This window comes from Gadus morhua, chromosome 16, assembly GCF_902167405.1.
Source record: "Gadus morhua chromosome 16, gadMor3.0, whole genome shotgun sequence".
Classification (NCBI taxonomy): domain Eukaryota; kingdom Metazoa; phylum Chordata; class Actinopteri; order Gadiformes; family Gadidae; genus Gadus; species Gadus morhua.
Window position 1 is genome coordinate 18451703 of NC_044063.1, and position 18549 is coordinate 18470251.

Below are 18549 nucleotides of genomic sequence, written 5' to 3' on the forward strand. Positions count from 1 at the left end.
AATTACATCGCCAATATATTCATACGGCTTCACCACCTAAAAAATTACTAAAATCTATTGTCATCTCTTTAGTTTTGGACATCGGATCATGACGAGAAGACCTATGAGGAGAAAATGACGGTAAAGGGCTCGGGGGATTTCAGGCTATTCCGTGCCGTGGTTAATCAAACATTCCTCTTGTGGGCCGCATGTGGTTTTGCATGCAGTCCTAAAAATAAGCCCGGCACAACGTGAATTCAGCAGAGATACACCAGCAGATGGGCTACTGCACCTCCAAACAGTGTGCTGTTACAAAGGTGGCCGGCCAATGCTCACTCCATAAGAGTGTATACCAGAACCTGCATCTAAACATGCTCTCTGTTCAACTGTGCCCATCCATTTCTCAGATCTGGTGCTCCTCTTGAAGGGCTAAAAGTGTGTATTTTGGCTGAAGCATACCTCCTGCCTCGTACCCTACATAGATAATAATAATAATAGCCCTGGAGGCAGTGAGTTATACTTGTGCCAAGAAACCTGCTCAGTTTAGTGAAAGGGACAGCCCAAAGAGATGTTCCGGCACTGGCCTCTAGGTGGCAGTACGGGTCCAGGCACTGACTGCGCGTGCACGTATATGTGTGTGTGCGAGAGAGAGCAGAGATAATGTGTAATGCAAAAAAAAATCCCGAAGTATCAGAGATTTATTCTACCTGTGCTCCCACGCACATGCAGGAATTGGAGGGTAAATTGTCTCTACCAAATCCCGTTCATGCCACCATTTGTCTCTTTAATCCTCCACGGAACAATAGGCAGAAGTGATCAAACAGTTTGGGCTTGTTCTGCAGTTATTAAACGTCATGTCTGACCCAGATTTTGAACACAGCAGTTACTGTCATTCTCAAATCCCGGAGTGCGATAGACCAGTGATGGGTTTAAGAGATAATGGAACGACTCAGAACATAATTGCGACACAGGTTTAACGAGACTGTCCGAGGCGCCGACACATTGTCAGAAACCTCAAACGGAATTAGCGGTTTGTTCATGGCGTTCCCTTCTTACCTCTGTGGATCTGCGTGAGTCACTTGAAATCCCCCTGTTCAGTTCGTGACACGGTCATTCAATTGAGGCGCTCCACTGCAGGGTTTATTTTTGGCTGGTCCAACATCACACGGTACAATTTCATTTGTGCATTGTCTTCAACTGATTTTTTCCGTCTTTCTTCCAGGATCCAATCCTACCCTGCTGCTGTCTGCCCGCGGCCTGTCTCTTTCATCCTGTCAGGTGATTATTAGGGTTATCATTAGACCCTCAGTGGGCTTCACCAGGCAACCAGATGACCAGACAGCCAGCCATCAGGCGCCTCGGACCAACAACCTATTCTCCCTCTCTCGCCCCATTTCTCCGTACTTCTCGTTTCCACTTTAACATCACTCCATCAGGTACCTGTCAGGGCTGTGGAGGGGCCCCTCTGTGTGTGTGTGTGTGTGTGTGTGTGTGTGTGTGTGTGTGTGTGTGTGTGTGTGTGTGTGTGTGTGTGTGTGTGTGTGTGTGTGTGTGTGTGTGTGCGTGTGTGTATGTGTTTTGCTCTGAGAGTAATTGGAGGTGCACACCGGTGTGTGCATGCTGTGCAGGGCAGAGGTTATCGGCTTCAGATGCCCGGAGCCACTCAGCACTCAGAGACATTGGATCCACCCCCACCACCGGGACCCTGACCCACGCCTCTTCCTATTCACTGTCTCCTCCACTTTTACCGTGTGCCTTCCGCCGCCTCAGGCCACATCGCTCAATCTCTCACTTGGCCCTTTTCTGTCCAGGGCCCTCTGCAACCTCTCCTTTTTCACAGATCTCTCATTATCCCTCCGTCTCTCCCTCTTTTTCTCGCTCTCTCCCTCTCAAAGTCTCTCTTTGAGGTCTGGCGAGTGGCTGGCTGGCTTGGACCTTGTTCCCTGACATCGCCACATGGATGGCCCTTGGTCAAAGCCTTCTCCCTCATCATCTTTCTCTCTCTCTTTCTGGCTTTGTCTCTCTCTCTGTTGAACCATGACACCCCCTTTATTCATCCCTTGATTGTTCACACCCTCTCACCTTTGTCCAATACTAGTTAGATCTTCCGTTCAACACACGGACGCACACGTGCACAACCACATGGAAACACACTCAGCGTTAGTCTTTGGTTCTTGCCGTCTCGCTTTTTTCTCTGTCCTTAACTTAATTCAAAATGTAATTGTGTCCACATTGTTTCAGTCTTACACTCAATCTAATTATTCCACCCCATGAAATTATTCAATATTGTGGATATTTTTGTATGTCCCTGCTATTTTCTAAGCCAATAAACATCATGTTATTTTCATCACAATGAACATACAGACACCACACACCTTCCAACAAATGGCAGTGGGAGTCCACTTGTACTTGTTCATGGTCACTGTGACTTTTAGTGCCCGTCTGTCTCTCCTAGTGCTATGTGTCTGTTGGGCAGCTCCCGGCTCAATACCCTTGGTGAGAAGGACGTGACATTGGGTGTATTCGACAGTGCTAAGAGCTAATCTTGTCTTTGGGTTCTGGGCACCTAGAGCAAGACGATGAATCTACTTCCATTATTTAGCAAAACTCAGAGAGAAAAAAAAGAATGCACGTGAGTTGCCCCCCCTCCCTTCTGCGCCCTCTCCTGCCCCAACTGTTGCATAGCAACAGCTGCAACTGTCGTCAGTCTCTGAGCGCTAATCTCTTCAGCACTGCTAGATGCCTTGTGGACAGAAGACCCTTGAATCACTCAATTTACACTTGGGCTCAAGCCAAAGAAACTAAACCATAAAGTTTTAGGGAAGATTTAGAAGGTACCGCAATCACATAATGGGGCTTTTTTTGGTGAACAGTGAACAAACATATTTTTCTGTGAAGATGAAATACCTCCCAATTACACAAGACCGTTATGATGATAAGTCGTTTGAGTTATAAGTCAAAAAGGTTGTTATGTTAACCTTGTGTTGTTCAACCAAAAACTGGGAGACAATGGCTTCAGATGCGAGGAGATTCCGTGCAATGGAAAGAGTGGTGGGGCTCTGTGCGAATCTACCCCCCTACCATTTAAAGTCTCGTCCCAACAGCATGTTTTGAGAAGTACATAGTGTGGTACGGTCTAGACTCTAGACAGTCCATCCAGACACAGAGCCCTGGCACAGTGTGGAGACTTTGTTGGACCAGATGGTACCAGAGAGTAATCTGAGAAAGGATCAGGTGTAGCACAGGCACAGCCTGGAAAAAGCAGCAAGCCAATGGCCATCGATGAAAGTCGCCCAGTCGGTCGTTTCTGTAGGAAAAGAAAAAACCCTGCATAAGACCAATCACTGAGCACCAGCAGAATCTCTCTGGAGCAACCTGCAGGCTGCCACTGTTTTATAGGCCTGCTAATGAGCCCTGAGCCCTGGCAGCTGCACTGATTGTTGATTTATTTCCACCGGGAGCACTTTGAGTGTGGGGCTATCAGCTCTGTGGCCTGTGATGCTATAGGTAGAACCCACTTGGACACTGCCTTGTTATGCTGGTAACAGGGTCACTAGCTGTGTTCGAAATCGTTCCCTATTCACTCACTCACTCTTCCCTATATAGCGTTCATGATATATAGTGCACCATATAGGAAACGAACAAACGAGAATTCGGACACTACGCTGAACATTTCTAAACGTCATTTGCGTCAGTAAATGCGCCGGGTGTTTGTGTGACAGATGCGCCCACATCATGTAAACAAACCGGGCACTCACGAGGAAAGCTGGAGGTTATATTGATGTTGAATGTTGCATTTCCTTGATCAAGTTTCTTTTTAAAATTAATTTTGAATGTTACATTTTCTATGTTAAATCCCAAATAAGTTGTTGACATTTATAAACGAAAGCCGGAGACTAAACACAACCGCATTGCATAGTGGTATACGGGAGTAACATGTCAAAGGGCATTGGGTGCTAATTTTGGTGTTAACGTACATTTTAGTTTCTTTCGTTTATTCTCCCTTCCCTGCCCTGCTTTGAACCTTTGCTGAACACTCACATCGGTTTTACCTTGAATCCCCTTAAATGATAGTCACTTCAATTCTGATCCACTTTGTCTGTACACTCTTCTGTTGCGCTCTCTCCACCACACGTAGAGACAGCAAATTAAAAGAGTGACCAAGGGAATGCACTGGAGAGGGTTTTTTCAAGGTGTTTGAACTATTTTATTTCTATGCATTTCTATGCATTATATTGTATACCTCTGCTCTTCTGCTCCATCTTCATTCTAAGGGGTTTCACATACACAACAACAAAACATTTGCAGTCTGTCAATATGTATACTATTTAAACCCAGCATGAATCCCAAAACACGGTCATGTCAGGACATACGCAAAATAATGTTTTTAAATGTCGCTTTCAAAATAGACAAAGAAGATGACAGTGGTTAAAGTTGAAGCCAGCAGAAGACGAAGAATGACATGTGCCTAATGAATAGAATAGCTGTGACATTTAGCCACATAACACTGGTCCTTTTTCCTCACAGCCCTCTTGCATGCATTCTATCATTTTCTTGTTCATGTTCATTCATTCATTTTTCATCCCACTCTTCTACTTATCAGTATGCTGGCTCACGCACGTCTGGCTGTGGAGAGAGAGAGGGAGAGAGAGAGAGAGAGAGAGAGAGAGAGAGAGAGAGAGAGAGAGAGAGAGAGAGAGAGAGAGAGAGAGAGAGAGAGAGAGAGAGAGGATATGACACAACATAATACAATGGGTCACCCACCAATGAGAGATGGAGAGAGAGGGAGAATAGAAGGATTTCAGAGTGAGATGTACATAATAGCATAATAGTAGGCCTGGGTGTGCTGGAAGGACTGAGAGATGGATGAAGGTGGCGACTGAAAGGGCAAGGCCTAAAGTGGAAGACTGCCTTTGCCCTAGCAGATCATAAAGTTAATTTTTGTCAAGGAATACGAATGAGGTGGGGCTGAAATGTTATGAAAGCCTTTCACAGACTAACACAGACGCACACAGAATGTGTGTGCATAAACGTGTGTTTACACACGCTTATGTGTGCATCCACGTTTGCAGGCACATTTATGCACGCAAATGAAAAAACAAATGAAATGGTAAATTATGCTTGGAGTTTGTCTTAATCTTAAAAAAAGCAAAAGTAAAAATAGCAAAAGTGAGAATGTAGAAGGATTGAGAATTGAAAATGAGGCATTGTGCATTTTTCCACAACATGTTAGCCATGACCATAAAAATGGCAGGTGGTGTTGGTCTTGAATATATATTTTTTACATTTTACACGTTGAATGATGCTTTTCAAGGGGCTCTTAGGTCACACATTTTTACAACATAGTCATATTTTATATTTTGATTGTAATGGATCAAATAAAGTTAACTACTAAATGAATGCATTTTGTTATTTGTATTGCATGCCTGTTTGTTTATGACCAAGCACAATTTTTTCAGCAACTATCGACATGGTTAATAGGTTTGTATAATGTCTTCCCGATAACTCTGCTTATTTCCCATGGGAAGTTTTGCAAGCATAGTCATCATCAGACATTTATATTGCCTATGTTTAAAGGCATAATATTGCTATTGGCCGTAACTATGGTAATTACATGCATAAACTATTTCGTGGCTGTGTAAACTGAGTTTAAAAGCCTCCTCACTTGAGGTTTTAATTGGCCAGAAATTACAGCCCTCCGATGCGGCCAACACTTTACTTGTTCTTCTCTTGGCCTCCACTTCTCGCGAGACCGGCGGTGCCATAGAAACGGTAACCAAAATAGACGCTGCCCTCAGCAGGACCTTAGCAGTCCTGTGTGTGTCTCAAACAATACACAAGGAAGTGGAACCGGAGGTAGGTTTATTCCGGGGATAGTAACATCAGTAGTGTTTTTCGTTTGCGTTATTTAAATTATCAGGCCAAATCATGAAAGCCGTTGCGTCAATGTAGCTTTCGACGTGATGATGGACATTTGTTGAACTGCCATCGATTCCAACGCGAGCAGGTGTCAACCTCTAGACACTGAAGGTACCAGGCTGTGGATTTGAAACGGGCTCATTTCCCTAATTGGCTTTTACTGCCTGAAGAGATTGTCAGCTTTTACTAAATAAATTATTCTGTCAGCCAAATCCAATTTAAATGCAACGGATTGCTTGTTTTAACTGTCTGTTAAAACATTTTATGTAGGTTATCCTCCTCATTTCATTCCAACTATAGTCATTTGTGGCACTGTCTGATTCCAAAAAATGGTTTAATGACATTGCTATTTAGGTCTTCATTTATTTATTTTTGTATTTATATATTGATATATTTCTTGACAGGTGACAGTTTGTAAAAGCCCAGGCAGAACTGGAGCAGTCTTACCAGAGTCTCCAGCCAGAGCAACCATGAACTTAAATGACTTTGTGGTCATCCCAAACACCAAGGCCAAATCTACCAAGCTCAATGGGAGGTAACTAAGCTATGTTCATGGAAGTCATTCAATATGTCAGGTGTCAGGTAATCTGTGGTCACTATAAATTGTTCATAATATCTTAATCCTAAACAGCACCGCCATCCTCAAGGTATCCTGTAGTACACAGGGAAGTAGAACCTCTGCTGTCTCCTACATTCGTGCTGTTGGATGCTGCTAGCCTCCCTTATGTTTCCCAATACTAAACAGAGCCCTGATCTCCAATACTGTAGTTCCTCATGCCCTGACATGGAATTGATTGAATTGATGCCTGACGAGGTGGTCGCCTGATCCCATGACTAATTGAGTAGAGTATTGATCAGCCACAGCAACAGGGGTTTGCGAATAGACGTGGATGAATTGAACAGATTGATGAAAGCCACCTCTTGCCAGGTCGATGCACCAGGCTGTTTGTATGATGGATTTCTGCTGATTGATTGTGTGTGTGTGTGTGTGGGCGTTTGTGTGTGTGTGTGTGTGTGTGTGTGTGTGTGTGTGTGTGTCTGTGTGTGTGTCTGTGTGTGTGTGTGTGTGTGTGTGTGTGTGTGTGTGTCTGTGTGTGTGTGTGTGTATGTGTGTGCGTGTCCTATAGGAAGTTGCAGGAGCTCCGTATGGAGACGGTCACTCTGGCCCAGGAGAGTGAATGGATGGAGCAAAGACTCCAGCAGCTGAAAGAGAGCATGATCAGAGAGAAGCAGGAAAGAGGGTGAGTTGACGCCTTCCAAGCATCCTACATGCACATTCTGCTGTAGTTGACGCTCCATCCGGGCGCACTGACATTCACCAAGCCTGAAGAAATGCCACAGACCCTGCTCAACAAATCAGGGCTTAATATGGAGTACCACTTAATAAAGCTATGTTAATGAGACTTTGAGAAAGAAGGAGAGTCTGAGGAAAAGATCCAATCAATTTGAAAATCAATCGCAGAATCAAATTCCACCTAAGGTTATGTAAAAAATAATAATTCTCAGCAGGAAAAATCTGCATGATGGTTTTTAGTTACTCTATGCTACTCAATATAACTGTACCGTTCCATTTCCTGAACCATTCTGTTGCTTAGGCCAAACCTAAATTAAAATCATAAAAGGGGGGGGGGGGGGGGGGGGGGGGGAAATAGACAATATTCGCTGTTAATGAAGCCAGCGACTTGTTAGCTAACTCTCGTCCAAATGTTTGTTCTCCTCTTGACATTTATTAAAGTTTGCTTTTCTCCATTTAACTGCCAGACAGGTTTGAACAGGCAGCCTTAAGAGCCTTGGAGAAGCTGAATAGCTGCAGTGTTTGACGGGAAAATTACAAGTGGCTGGAGTCTGTCCTCGAGTGTGTATGTGTAAATGGCAAGTGTAAATCAGAGCAGGGAGGGGGGGAGGTGGAATTATCGATGTTCCAAGTTTAGATGATTGATGAAGAAGTCCACAAAGGCACCTCGCTAAGAAATGACATCACCCACTAACAGACCGAAAGGACATTCAGGCAGACACAGATGCACGTATGTCCTAATTACGTAATTATTCGCACGCACATACAAATGGAACCATTTGCATTAAGATTGAAGGGCAACATTGCCAATGGAGGCAGATAATTAATTAAGAGAGTGAATCCAAACATCGGTTATTAACATGATTGTTTTATTACCTACCCCGCCTTGTGACGGTGTCCCCCTGCATTTCATGAAGAACGCCGCCAGCCAACGTTATAGAGGACAGAGTAATAGGGGCGTATATCACCGTTTACGAGCGGATTAGTCAGATCGGACAGCTGAGAGAGAGAGAGAGAGAGAGAGAGAGAGAGAGAGAGAGAGAGAGAGAGAGAGAGAGAGAGAGAGAGAGAGAGAGAGAGAGAGAGAGAGAGAGAGAGAGAGAGAGAGAGAGAGAGAGAGAGAGAGAGAGAGAGAGCACGCAACAGAGGGCCAACAATACGTACGCAAATAGGCCTCCATGCACACGGACAGGTTAAGGAATCTACATTAAGAATTAAGGGGTAAAGAAAATAGGAGACCGTTATAATCAGGACATTACCCACAATCAATGTGTAGTAAATAATCCATGTTAAGTATGTAGCATTATATGCGGGTTCAGATGAACTAATAGCAGATATTTATTGTGTGTTTAATTGTTCAAGGCCTCTGCAGGTTGATGCATGCAACGCTGTCTACTGTGTTTATCTAGTGTGTGTTTGTGTGCGGAACAGCTATCTTTTCTGTAGCTCTAATTAAGTAGACGTTCATCCGTACAGACTGGGAGGTAGCTCTCTGAACTGCACCGTTCAACACATAAACATGCAACACAGCCTGTTACCATGAAATACTGCCACAGTGAGCTCCTGCCATTCCCAAGATATCACACAACTGGTTTGTGTTTGTGTGTGTGTGTGTGTGTACATTAGTGTTTATGGGAGTGTCTTACTCCACTAGAGTAGATTGATTTGATGTAACTATTAGTAATGGTACGGTGTGCGTTTATGTGCACGTGTAAGAATGTCTGCGTGCTCATGGCAGGGGCGTGGGCCCTCTCATCAGTGTGTTGTTTCATACAGAAGGATGCCGTCAGTCTATCGTGAGATCGTTAATCCTGGATTAATGGACACAGATGGGTGGGCAAATAAAAACAACACAAAAACACCTGTGTGTATGGATCATGATCTATTATATCATCCATCACACGGATGGGCATGGGACAATGACTAACAAAATGTCTTTCAATGTGTGGGGTATATAAGACAACCGTGGCCGTTGGCCGAAGTGAAATCATGACACTAAAGTTGATAGAATATCCCTGATTGCATGACTTTTAGATCCTGCATCATGACTAGCTGCACAGCAATACTAGCTTATCTGCAAGCTAAGCAGGGCTGTTCCAGGTCAATCCTTGGATGGGGGACCAGTTAGTCCTGGTAGAGGGGTTGAAGGGCCAGTAGGGGATGCCCAGGGGGTCCTCTGTCCGATGTAATTTCCCAAACACCCCAGGACAGCGACGAGGACTCTGTCCGGTCAAGATCACCATCTTTCGAGAACTTAAGCCGAGGTCCTGACTCTCTGTGGTCACTTGAGACCACATGGCACTTTTTAAAAGAGTAGGGTTGCAAACCCTGGTGTCCCGGCCAAATTCCCAGTATGTCTGTTGTACCAACATGGGCCCTCTAGTCATCACCCGGAGTCTAATTGGATGGTTACATCATCCCGCACCTCTCCACTGTGGCAGCCTTGCATCACCCAAGTGGGTGCTACAAACAGGTCGTGGATGAGGCATACCCCATACCCAACCCCACATACTCACTATGTAAAGCACTCAAGGTACCTAGAAAAGCGCTATATAATGCAATAAATTGATTATGATCTCCTAATCTCATACAGCCTGTCACATTGTGGTTCAGCACATGTTGCGCTGCAAAATGAAATGACTTTGTAAAGGTGCAGGCAGCCCCTTGGCTCCAGAGCGTGCTAATGCCAGACATCCTTTATTTACACGTTGCCATCTCTGTTTATTGCCTGTTTAACTTTAATCAAAAGTAAGCGATATTCATCTTAGTCTGTCTTAAATTCTATCTTCAGCTTTCCACTGTGCTTGGAAATGTTTCAGCGGAACAGTAGTGTGTGGCCAGGCAAGCATCTCAGCGCTTCAGGCGGTGATTAATGCTAGGACCACGTACAAGTGTGTGCGTGTGTTGTACTGCACTCTCTCTCTCTCTCTCTCTCTCTCTCTCTCTCTCTCTCTCTCTCTCTCTCTCTCTCTCTCTCTCTCTCTCTCTCTCTCTCTCTCTCTCTCTCTCTCTCTCTCTCTCTCTCTCTCTCTCTCTCTCTCTCTCTCTGTGTGTGTGTGTTGCCTGATGTCCCTTAGATTGCAGGTCTGCAGGGGTAGATGTAGTGTTCATTTTCCTCTTAGCGCCGGGCTACCAGTGGACAAATTCAGTTTGCGGCGGGGAGGGACGTGCTGTAACCAGTTTGTGAAGTGCACAGAGGCCATAATAAGGCTTAGTCTAGAGTTGATGCTCGGAGCGCATGCAGTACAACACACTCGGTTTCTATGAAAACATCCCAACACACACAAATCCACACACCAGCACACACAAAATCCAAGAGAGACCCATATTCCCATTCCCCTACTTTCTCCCGGAAAGTACAAACTAAAAATTCAGTTTATTTCTCTCCGGGTGATGGCCAAGCCTCTCAGCTGCCCTCCTTGGTGGGATTCTTGATGTATTTCCCTCTTTATCGCATATACCTCCTTTAATACTTTGCAGTACTTGGTTCTTTCACTCTTTTTTCTTCTTTCTTTTATTAAACTGTTTATATTTTTTCCTTCTTTCTTTCTTTCTTTCTTTCTTTCTTTCTTTCTTTCTTTCTTTCTATCTTTCCTTTCTTCTTTTGAGTGTCCGTTTTTTGTCCATTCATGCTGTAGTTACTTCTTCCGCTCCTTCGTTCTTTCATCCATCCTTTTATTCGTTCTTTCATTTGGTTCTTTTGTTCATTCTCTCGGCCTTCTTTTCTTCCTTTGTTTGTTGGTTTTGTTGGTTTTTTAATTTTTTCTCAATTAGTTTGTTCAACCATGGCTTGTTCGTTCATCTTTTTGCTCGTTGTTTCGTTCGTTCCATCGTTCATTCTCTGTCTCCAACACAGGGAGAGGGAGAAAGCATTGAGACATGACGGTTTTAATATCACAGTGCAGAGTGTGTGCACACAGTGCTGCACGGTGTGGGCTCCTTGTTGACACCTTGTCGCCCCGTGCCAACCTGGAGTGGCCTCACCTGTCTCTGTTGGCGACAGTCCGGTTGTCGTGGTGATTTTGCAAGGGTGATAACCTGACGCCTCACTCCAGTGTCAACGCAGTGCAACAACGGGTGTCAAGGAACGCAGCCGCGCAACATGTACGCACGAAACACACACACACACACACACACACACACACACACACACACACACACACACACACACACACACACACACACACACACACTCCCAGTCTTCTCACAAATACACACGCATACTGATTTCCCGCACATTGACAGGCTGCCAGCTCCCAAATCCAAACAAATTTCTTCTAAGACAGCTAGACAAACATTTCAATAGAATAAATAATTCAGCAGCATGAGCATGAAAAGCTCACTTTCCTAAATAACGCACCTTTCCTTATCTCACCCCTCCATCTGACTGACGTGTGTTGTTGTGAGTGAATATGTGTATGTGTGTTTTGTGTTTATGTTTTTGTGTTGTCTACGTGCACCTCTTTGTGTTTCTTTTAATGTTTCACTAGCATATTGTGTGCGTCATCTGCTCAGCGCTTTACGTTTAATTATTCTACGAAAGTAGGCCTGCTCATTGTTGATGTACACTGTTTAAAAAGAGTAAGACAACATCAAAATGATCCTCGCCATAAACGAGACAAGCGTATCCAAGAGAAAAAGCAATATGCCCTAAATGGCTGTGGCTGACTTCCATAATTCATACGGGTTAAGTTCAATCCCTGTTAAGTATATAAAGTTTGGCGGTGAAGTGCTTGCGGGCTCCATTCGCCACAATGCCCCGATGATGCCCTGATAAATTAAAGATGTTTCAGGCGAGTCTTTGATTTATTCATCAATATATTATTTCATTTTTTTGTTTGTTTTTTATGTTTGTTATTCCGAGTCAAATCCTAGTGCTCCACTCAAAGTACAATTCATTATTTACATGACCGTTTCTCCTCATGGCAGCATTGCCTCGCCTACATAGCCACAGGTTATCGCATGTTCACATCTCTGGATTTACATTGGAGTGCATGTGGGGTGGTGCAGTTTATCCATACAAAAAAAGATAATTTGCGATGGCTGCAGATTGATTCGACCTATCTCGGTTCCCGGACGCGTAGATATGCATAGCACAGTTCGCTCACATCCCGCCTCCGGGGGGGATGGGACATGAGGGCGCGGGGGACATTTTTAATTATCACATTCATAAATCTCATCTCCTGTTATCGCAGACAATAAATGTTAGACGGCCGTCAAGGAGTCAGGGCAAACCATGTGAAACTACTTATTATAATGAATATCTTACTTCTCTTTCTTACAGAGATACCAGATTTAACTCCCTATACATTTTGTGTTTCATTTGCTATTTGGTCTGTTTGTTCTACGTTTCCTCATTTGTACTTTGGAACAACAGCAATGATCTCAAGAGAAAAATGTGCAATTGTATTCTTTCATTTGCTGTAAAGTGTACAGGGAATCGGATATAGAGGGAAGTGATTGGACCACATCGGTTGTATTGAAATGTGTTGTTTGTAAGGATGAAGTATGAATATGAATGAAATGTTTCTGATAGAGTAGAATGAGTCATTGACAGGGCCACAGTGGAGAGTACTTTAGTACTTTAGTGGGCAGGACCGGAAAAAGTAGTGGTCAAGTAGGAGCGATCACCATAAAACGATCTGATTATCGGGTGATTTTTTAAACTCTTCTGAATACCATAGGAGTGGTTTACAAAGAGTAGAATGAGTATTATCATCGTTTAAATGTGTGTGGTTCCAGCGCTCTGTGTATGTGTTCTTGTTTATCTTGTAAATCTTTTTAATGAAGTTAGCGCATACACAACCCTCCCAAATAAAAAACTATTTCGTAAAAAACAATCCAATGTCTAAAGCTCTTATATGGATGGTGGTTGCTTATGCAGGACCAAATAATTCAAGGTGGCCTAATTCAATGGAACCGCTTATTTAGCCTAAAATAGAGTAATTTAACTGTAATAATAATAATAATACATTTAATTCAGAGGTGCCTTTCAAGGCACCCAAGGTCACCTTACAGAACATAAAGTCATCATAAATCATTTAAAAACAAGACATTGTGGAAAAAACAAAACAAAACAAATACAAGGCAAAACAAACAAACAATCAAGACAGTGATCAGTTAGACGTTGTGTGCGAGTTTGAACAGGTGAGTTTTGAGTTGTGACTTGAAGGTTGTAATGGTGTCTGACTGTTTTATGTGTGGGGGGAGGGAGTTCCAGAGCCTTGGTGCTGAACAGCTGAATGACCCGGCACCCATTGTAAGGAGTCGTGATGTGGGGATACATAGTAGTCCTGCAGAGGTTGAGCGGAGGGAGCGGGAGGGAGTGTATTCTTGGAGGAGGTCGCAGAGGTAACTGGGGGCTAGGTTGTGGAGAGCTTTGTAGGTGGGGAGTAGGGTTTTTTATTGGATGCGATAGTGTACTGGGAGCCAGTGAAGTTGGATGAGGACAGGGGTGATGTGGTCAGATGATTTGGTGCGGGTGATGATCCGGGCGGCTGAGTTCTGAATGATCTGCAGTCTGTTGATGAGTTTGGTGGGGAATCCGGTGAGGAGGGCGTTGCAGTAGTCTATGCGTGATGTGACAAATGAGTGAACTAGGATTTCAGTGCTGGATTGGGTCATTGATGGGCGGAGTCTGGCGATGTTGCGGAGGTCGAAGAATGCAGTCCGGGTGATGTTGTGAATATGGGGTGCGAATGTGTGAACTGTGATTTGAGTTTTATCTTGCATCCAGCGCAATTACATTTCTACACTGACGCATGTGTCGTTGCTAGTTTGCAACTGGCGCAGAGCATTCTTTTCCCTCCTCCGCCACGCATCGGTATATTAGGTAATGATCTTGCGCACCAAGGGGCGGTTCGGCGAAAGGAGAAGGCCTCTTCTGGCGCAAACGTTCCCTGGTGCTATTTTGCTCATGGTTAGGGATGGGGATCGTTACTTTATTTTTATTTTTATTCTTATATAATTGTGCTTCAAATAAAGACAAGCATTTCTCTACATCTCATGCTGCGTTCCAGGGACACTTTGCCCGTAAGTTACGAGCTGGAACTGGGAGTGAATCGGTCTGGTACGAGTTCACGGGTAGTGAGTTGCGGGTTTGTCTGCCGTTCCACGGCATTTTCCCGGGTAGAAGGTTGTGAAAACACGGGTTGCCCTGGAACGCACCATTATTCTTGTTAAAAAATCCTTCACATTATATGAAATTTATGGAGAGCGATAAAAAGGTGACCTTATGGCGTTAAAGGCGACGCAATGAACAATTTGGTGCACCTACATTTTGTGCTGGTGGACCTAAAAAAAAAAAGTTAGGCGCTTCAGTACAACCAACGCATAAAGTTAGTCTGGAGCCCTGATGTGGTCATGCATCTGTCTCATCGGAGACTGCAAACTCGCTGTCAAAATATCAACTTGTCAGATTCAAATGCGCTCGTGGCACTTTAAAGGGGATGGGGGCTGGCACTCTCATTGGTTTATTGCACGTTACGCCCAAACCACACCTACGGGTAATTAGGCACCTTCAGACCATCCCTTTTTTAGATTTGCGCCGGGCGCAAGGGTCATTTATCCGCCGGTAAAATAGCAACATCGCCATAGAACCGCCCACAACTCTACTTGCGTTTGTCGCTTCTCACTTGCGTCTCAGACTGTTAAAATAGGGCCCTTAATGTCTATAGACGATATAATAAGACGTTAACCTTCTCTCGCTCTCGCTCTCCCTCAATCTCTCTCTCTCTCTCTCTTTCACTCACACTGTGTCTACCTCTCTTTCTCCCCAAGGCGACCGGAGGGCTATAGATGGAAGTCTGGGAAGGCCGGTACTATGACCAACCCTTCCAGTGCCAATAGGAACAAGGAGTACCCACCTCAGACGGTAGAGAAAAAAAGATGTAATATATTGATAGAGAGAGAGAGGGAGAGAGAGAAAGAAGGACATTCGGTATGTGAGTGCCTCTTCGAGAGCACCACCAGGGGTAGGTGCCTGATAATTAGGAAAATATGTGTTGCAATGCTATGCAGACATTTCATTAGAAATCCTTTTGGAGGCCTCAAGCCTATAGTTTATACGTAGGTTACACGTTTGAATAAACTTTGCAGAAAGCTTTCATTTTCGAAGGCTTTAGCCCATTTTTTTAATATTTAAAGGGCCAGCCTTCATCCCTGCATATCATTCTTTATTTCAGGGCCAGATATGAAAAAAATGCTAGGATCTGAAGCTGTTTTTTTTTTTGCTATAATTTAATAACCATGTTTATTGAAACCCTAACTGCAAGAGTTGATAGCAACACAATGCATTTACGCCCTCTTAATTTTAATTCAAGCCAGACCTTGCCTTCCTTCAATCAAATATAATTTGATTCAAGGCCATAACATTAGGCTATATAAACAAAGCTAGGAAGGAAGCCTAACCTCACTCACCTTAACCAAGTCACTTCAAAATTAATTCTGTGCATGCATGCTTAAGTGTGCTTTGGCATGCATGAGTGTGTGTGTGTGTGTGTGTGTGTGTGTGTGTGTGTGTGTGTGTGTGTGTGTGTGTGTGTGTGTGTGTGTGTGTGTGTGTGTGTGTGTGTGTGTGTGTGTGTGTGTGTGTGTGTGTGTGTGTGTGTGTTAGGTGTTCATGTTTTTTTCCGTCTAATCTGCCCAGCAGCTTGCACCAGGCCGGCTGAAGATCAGACTGCTGAAAGAAGAGCCTCTGAAAGGTGAGCCCTCCACACCGAATGCTTGGGCCCCTCCCATCGCTCCCATGCACAACACATCTGTACGCACATGGGCCCCTGCAGCCCTAACCTAGTTCTTCTTCTTTATCCATTCCAAGCTCCTTTATGTGTGTTAAGCTTGAGCAACTCTCGCATTCCATTCTCATTATTTTGTTGTTAGATTACAATGCTCGGATGTTACTCGGTCACTAAAGTCTAGTGGTTACGGTGTCCCAGCCGAAAAAGGTTCTGGGTTTGAACCCTGATGTCTGCACTGTGGTGGTCCGCAGTACTACCCCTAGGTGCCCTTGAGCAAGAATCCTTACCCCCCATACCTGCTCCTTGATGACATGTATCTGAACTCGCTGTGCATTTTCATTCTGAGCGGTGGTCACATTGGTTGAGAAGGTTAGGGGTACTGTCCCCCTGGTAGGGCAGACTGGGGCCAGCTACTGCTCCTGCTCATGTTTAGTCAGAGCATCCCCTTGCCAACCGCCCAGGCCCACACTGTTTAACCCTAGCCTTGGAGCCAGACAAATCCGCAAGCTCATGTTTTATTTCAAATGTGCCTCACAACCCCCCCCCCCCCCCCGTTCAGAAAGATTTCCAGCAGACCTGGCCCGGGTCACAGCCTTATGGGAGCGCCGTTGAAGAATTTGATGATGGCTGCCACTGATGTGTCACACGTTTCGTTGATCTGATTTGCTGTGGCTCTATCCTATTGCGTCCAGAAGCATCTCGTCTGCGCCGCTGTCGATAGCGCCCCTCGGTAATCGAAAAATGAACGGAGAAGTTCCAGACTGAGCCCTGTTTGGGAATCGGTCCGGGGAGGCCTGGCTAGTCTCAGCCTACCACGGTGTTGAATGACAGTACTCCACAGTGTCCCCATAACGGGGGATGGACACGAGGAGGGTCCTTGCGCCAACACTCAACGCTGTATTGAGCCGCTGAAGCCACAGAGAACAGGGTTACCGTATACTGTGTTCATATTTGGATTTGGGTGTGCTTGTTGCAGCCCCTGTTCCCCCCGCCTCCCAGCCCACCCCGACTCTCGCCAGCGGAAGGAAGCAGAGACTCAGAGGGAAGATCTGTGGACAGTGTGAAGTCATGGCCGCCGGACTGGTACATACGCACGCACATGCTCGCACACACACACACACACACACACACACACACACACACACACACACACACACACACACACACACACTCACTCATGCACATAGTGCATGAAAACACAAACCATGTGACCCCCTCTTAACGTGCCGGGGCTGGATAAGGTGAACATAAAGAGGACTCCAGCAACCCGTGTAGCCTGTGCCTTTCTGCCGTCTTCCGTCTGCGTCCCTCGCTCCCTCGCTCCCTCCCTTCGCTTCCTCTCTCCCTTGCTCCCTCCCTCCCTCTTTCTCTCGCTCTAGCGGACGATCACGATGCTCTCTCTCGTCCGCTACTTTGTTGGCCGCTGTTCTTTTTTCTTATTTCTTCTCTTGTCCACTTCCTTCTGTCCCTCTCCATCGCTGTATAGCCCCATCCCTCATTTCCTCCTCTCGGTCTCTCTCTCTCACTCTTTCTCTCCCTCTATCCCTCCCTCCCTCACTTTCTGTATTGAACGTAAATAAACTTTATTGGCAGGTAAAATAAACGCTATCATTGCGAAAGCAGTAAAATATAAACAGGGAAATATAAAATAAAAGAATTCGAAGAACAAAAAATTGTGATACAAAGTGCTCTAAAAAGGTAAACATGACATCAGTGATGTACAAAGGAAGTAGAATATAAACTACTTTACAGAGGTATAAGAAGCTAAAATATAAAATCCTATAAAAACAAATTACAATGTTAAATATACAATTATAAAAATACAGTTGGTTCTAGTGTGCAGATTTGTGCACGTTGGATTGAGTTAGCTTGGGTTGTATGCCCTCTTCTCTACACAACAGGGGACCGTTGTGTAGTACGCTGCTTTTATCTGACAGTCTTGTGTATTCCCCAACAGAAATAGCAGTTAATTCCTATCCGTAGTGTTCTTAAGTGTGTGTGTGTGTGTGTGTGTGTGTGTGTGTGTGTGTGTGTGTGTGTGTGTGTGTGTGTTTGTGTGTGTGTGTGTGTGTGTGTGTGTGTGTGTGTGTGTGTGTGTGTGTGTGTGTGTGTGTGTGTGTGTGTGTGTGTGTGTGTGTGTGTGTGTGTGTTTGTGTTTGCAATCATAACAGTTTAGCTTGATCTGTCTATCAATACTCAAGACCTCGGTGGACATCATTGTTTACATAAACACACATTACCTGAGTACATCTCTCTCTCTATCTCTCTCGCTCTCGCTCTCGCTCTCTCTCTGTCTCAATCTGTCTCTCTTTTTCACTCTCTGTCACTCAACCTTTGTATATCCACTAAGTCCCTCAGGTTCAGAAGAGAGAAAATAAACTTTGTGTGTGTTTATGTGTTTGTATGCTTTCCAGTAGTCCAATTTTCTAATCTGAAGTTATTACTGAATTCGTACCTTGTAGCCAACAGCATGATGTGTTTGTGTGTGTGTGTGTGTGTGTGTGTGTGTGTGTGTGTGTGTGTGTGTGTGTGTGTGTGTGTGTGTGTGTGTGTTTCTGTGTGTGTGTCTATGATGTGTGTATGTGTTTGTATGTGTGTCAAATTAGGGCCAGTAATAGA

At 44.6% G+C, this 18549-nt stretch overlaps 1 protein-coding gene across 4 annotated transcripts in view; it reads left to right on the forward strand.

Moving 5' to 3' along the window:
- The first annotated feature begins 5761 nt into the window (after positions 1-5761).
- Positions 5762-18549, forward strand: part of zbbx (zinc finger, B-box domain containing) — a 65171-nt gene continuing 52383 nt past the window's right edge. For 2 of the 4 annotated variants that reach the window (XM_030337037.1, XM_030337040.1), the window contains exons 1-6: positions 5762-5835; positions 6303-6433; positions 7026-7139; positions 14972-15065; positions 15840-15894; positions 16907-17013. In XM_030337037.1, coding sequence (XP_030192897.1) covers positions 6369-6433; positions 7026-7139; positions 14972-15065; positions 15840-15894; positions 16907-17013 — 435 coding nt within the window. In that variant the 5' untranslated portion in view covers positions 5762-5835; positions 6303-6368. Of the gene's footprint in view, positions 6010-6302; positions 6434-7025; positions 7140-14971; positions 15066-15839; positions 15895-16906; positions 17014-18549 lie in introns of all 4 variants that reach the window. The other 2 variants (XM_030337039.1, XM_030337038.1) reach the window with 2 other exon arrangements.